This window comes from Dipteris shenzhenensis, chromosome 31 (assembly GCF_047967505.1).
Source record: "Dipteris shenzhenensis isolate YYH24624 ecotype China chromosome 31, Dip_SZ_1.0, whole genome shotgun sequence".
In the NCBI taxonomy this organism is placed as follows: domain Eukaryota; kingdom Viridiplantae; phylum Streptophyta; class Polypodiopsida; order Gleicheniales; family Dipteridaceae; genus Dipteris; species Dipteris shenzhenensis.
The window spans coordinates 26,084,055-26,087,303 of NC_141626.1; the positions used below are offsets into that span (position 1 = coordinate 26,084,055).

Consider the following 3,249-nt stretch of genomic DNA (forward strand, 5'->3'; position numbering starts at 1 on the left):
GCTCTCCCTCTCCCTCCTCCCCCTCTCCTTCCCCTCTCTCCCCCGTCTCCTATTTCTTGGGAAGCCTTTTCATAGGCCGTCCTTTTCCTCTACCCTGCTGTCTTCAGCCTGTCCTGGTATTTATAGGAGGCTGCAGAAGCTTTTGCAAGAAGCTACCCGGCTCTCAATTTCATTTCTACCTTACGTTAATGGATTTTGACATTTGTGTCACGCCAATGCATTACGTTACATTTGCCCTCCCCCCATGCGCAAAAATTAATTCCCTAGCATTTTTCACCATCCCTATTTTCAATTGTGATTTATTGCAAACGCGAAGCTGTCTGAAGAGGAGGGCTCGAAAGTGAGCCCTTTCGAGAAAGGCCAAGTGTGAAGGACGCTGGTGTGAAGGCAACTTAAAGTATAGGACAACAGGCTCTTTGCCTAACTCTCAGAGCATTCCTCATTCTCCCTTCATTTCGGCAAGAATTCCATCCGAAATTGAGCTCGAATTCCCACTTCTTCATCGCAATCCGGCAAGAAATCATAGTTCTGCATCGCCAGCGACCAAGGAATCCGAGTCGGCGATGCGCTGATGGAGTAAATGCTAATGGCGAGCTTGGGAACTTCAACAATATTTCGCCGTAGGCAGAAAGAGCTGGCGAGAGAATGTCCCCGCGATGTTGGGATTCGTGAATTTGAAGATTGAGATTGCTGCTCAAGGATGCTTGACAAGGGACGATACAAAGCCCGCCAAGATTGACTTGGGAACGGAAGAAACTGTGTGGAAAGCTGTGCAAGCAATCACAACTTTTCCGCTGGCGAAAGCCTGCGGTACCGGTGGTTGGATATGGACAGGTTAGCTTCGACATAGGTGCCGGCATCCGATTGCTTCAAGTTTTGGAGGCCTTCATTTGTTCTGAAATCAGAGCTAGGCTCGATCTTGCACGGGTGCTGAAATCGGGGTATGGATCAGCACAATTCCGACAGTTGTGATGCACCTTCGTAATGCACCTAGCTCCTTCAAAATGGGGTCTGGACGGTCGAATCGGCAAGTCTCTGGATCGTCTAAGCGGAATACCATCGCCGTTGTTGCCACCGTATCTTTGACGGTCTTGCTTGGCTCGATTTTCTTTGTGAAATCTGTCGGGCAGTTGCGCCCTGAATTGGATGCAACGATTCTGAGAATTGACGAGAGCGGTACCCTGTTGAGCGATTCGGAGGTGGCCGGCTGGGATGTTTCATATGGTGATCAAGAGGCAAAATATAGTTGGAACGAAGGGAACGGAAAGCAAGAAACTGTGAGAAATGACTCGAAACCAATGGCGAATCCTTCGATTTGTAGCAAGAAAACCGCTCTTCTGAAGGTCTTCATGTATGATTTGCCGCCGGAATTCCATTTTGGTATGATCGAGAAGTCGGATAGTGATCAGGTTTGGCCAACGAATTTATCCGAAGCACCCAAGTACCCGGGTGGCCTGAACTTGCAGCACAGCCCCGAGTATTGGCTCACGCTGGATCTCCTCTTCCCTGATCGCCGGTACCCATGTACTGCGATTCTCGTGGAGGAGCCGAAAGAAGCTGATGTCTTTTTCGTGCCGTATTTCTCCTCCTTAAGCTACAACAAGTATACCAGAGGCGAAGGTACTGATGGAAGGGACAAGAATGTGGAATTGCAAGAAAAACTAGTTCGGTTGCTGCAGAGGCAAAATCCATGGCGAAGGTCAGGCGGCAAGAACCACGTTATCGTGATGCATCATCCAAACAGTTTGCACATAGCAAGGGAACAGTTGCGCTCTGCTATGTTCATTGTTGCTGATTTCGGGCGCTACCCTTCTCAAGTTGCAAATGTGGGCAAAGATATAGTGGCCCCCTATAGGCACATGGTTCCTTCTTTCAAGCTGGATGATTCGAGCTACGAATCCAGGAAGACTCTCCTTTACTTCCAAGGAGTTATTGTGAGAAAAGAGGTGAGTCGAAGCTTTCCTTTTCTCAATTATGTTCAGTTGCCCTGGAAATGTTCTCACTAGTATATCATGATTGCCATTCCTTTCATTCCCCATCTACCTCCTAAGACAAACGAAATTGCAAATTCAATCGAATGCTTTGCGACATTGGTTGTATCCAACATATGCTAGCGGTGTTTCTGTCTCAAGTTTTCCTGAGTTTCTATGATGTGCTAGTTTGATGCTTCCGTCAGGTTCTTCATTTATTATCCAGAGCATTTTGTTTGCTGCATACATACAATGCTAGCTTTGTCTAAGCGTGCATTCTGTGACATTGCTGATGTTTTTACGATCACCACTAATTTATGGGCTTGTGTGTTTTAAAATTTATAACCTTTTTCTTGCAAAAAAAAATTTATAACCTTTGACTCTTGGATTTGCTAGGGAGGAATTATTCGTCAGCAGCTTTATGAGATGCTCAAGGATGAGCCTGGTGTACACTTTTCTACTGGAACTGCACAAAAAGATGGAATACGTAGTGCTTCAGAGGGAATGCGTTCTTCTAAGTTTTGCCTCCATCTTGCAGGGGACACACCATCTTCCAATCGGCTGTTTGATGCCATTGTAAGTCATTGTGTGCCCGTTATTATCAGTGACCAGATAGAGCTACCCTACGAAGATGAGCTGGACTATACTGATTTCTGCCTATTTATAAGGTCCAGTGATGCACTGAAAAGTGGGTTTGTGGTGGATTTGCTTCGAAGTGTAGAAAAATCTGAGTGGACTCGAATGTCGAGTAGATTAAAGCAGTTGGACCACCATTTTGAGTATCAGCATCCCTCTCAACCCAATGATGCTGTAAATATGATATGGAAAAGCATAGCTCGGAAGGTGCCCTCTGTCAAACAGTCCCTCAACAAGGGAAAGAGATATTCTAGGTCTAGATTGGTAATCAGGACCTAGATCTCAGGTATATGTTTCCTGAGACCTGTAATGTTTATGATTCTTTGATACAAGCTTAATAAAGTTCAGCTGTTGGCAGTATGAATTCAGATGACTGCTGTATCTACTTTCTGACAGGAATTTGGGAATGGACATGATAAAAGGCTATTGAAACTTGCATCAGAAGACAGTTTGCATGGCATAGGGCATTCCTAGCATGTGTCCATTCCTCTCCAGTCTCTGCCTTTCTGCTTTCTTCCTGCAGGTGTCTGACAGGGATTTTGTGGAAGGGAGTTGTAAATTGATGTGCCCCACAGAGAGGGACTGAGCCTGAAAGCTTCATGCAGTAGAAACTTGCATGTTTGCGCAAATTCATGTAGGTGTG

The 3,249-nt window shown here is 45.8% G+C and overlaps 1 protein-coding gene across 1 annotated transcript; it reads left to right on the plus strand.

Moving 5' to 3' along the window:
* The first annotated feature begins 478 nt into the window (after positions 1-478).
* LOC147881265 (putative arabinosyltransferase ARAD2) lies at positions 479-3,035 on the plus strand. Its single transcript, XM_087370133.1, has 2 exons — positions 479-1,946; positions 2,367-3,035. The coding sequence occupies exons 1-2, from the start codon at positions 972-974 to the stop codon at positions 2,883-2,885; spliced, it is 1,494 nt and encodes a 497-aa protein (XP_087226259.1). The 5' UTR covers positions 479-971; the 3' UTR covers positions 2,886-3,035.
* The last annotated feature ends 214 nt before the right edge of the window (positions 3,036-3,249 follow it).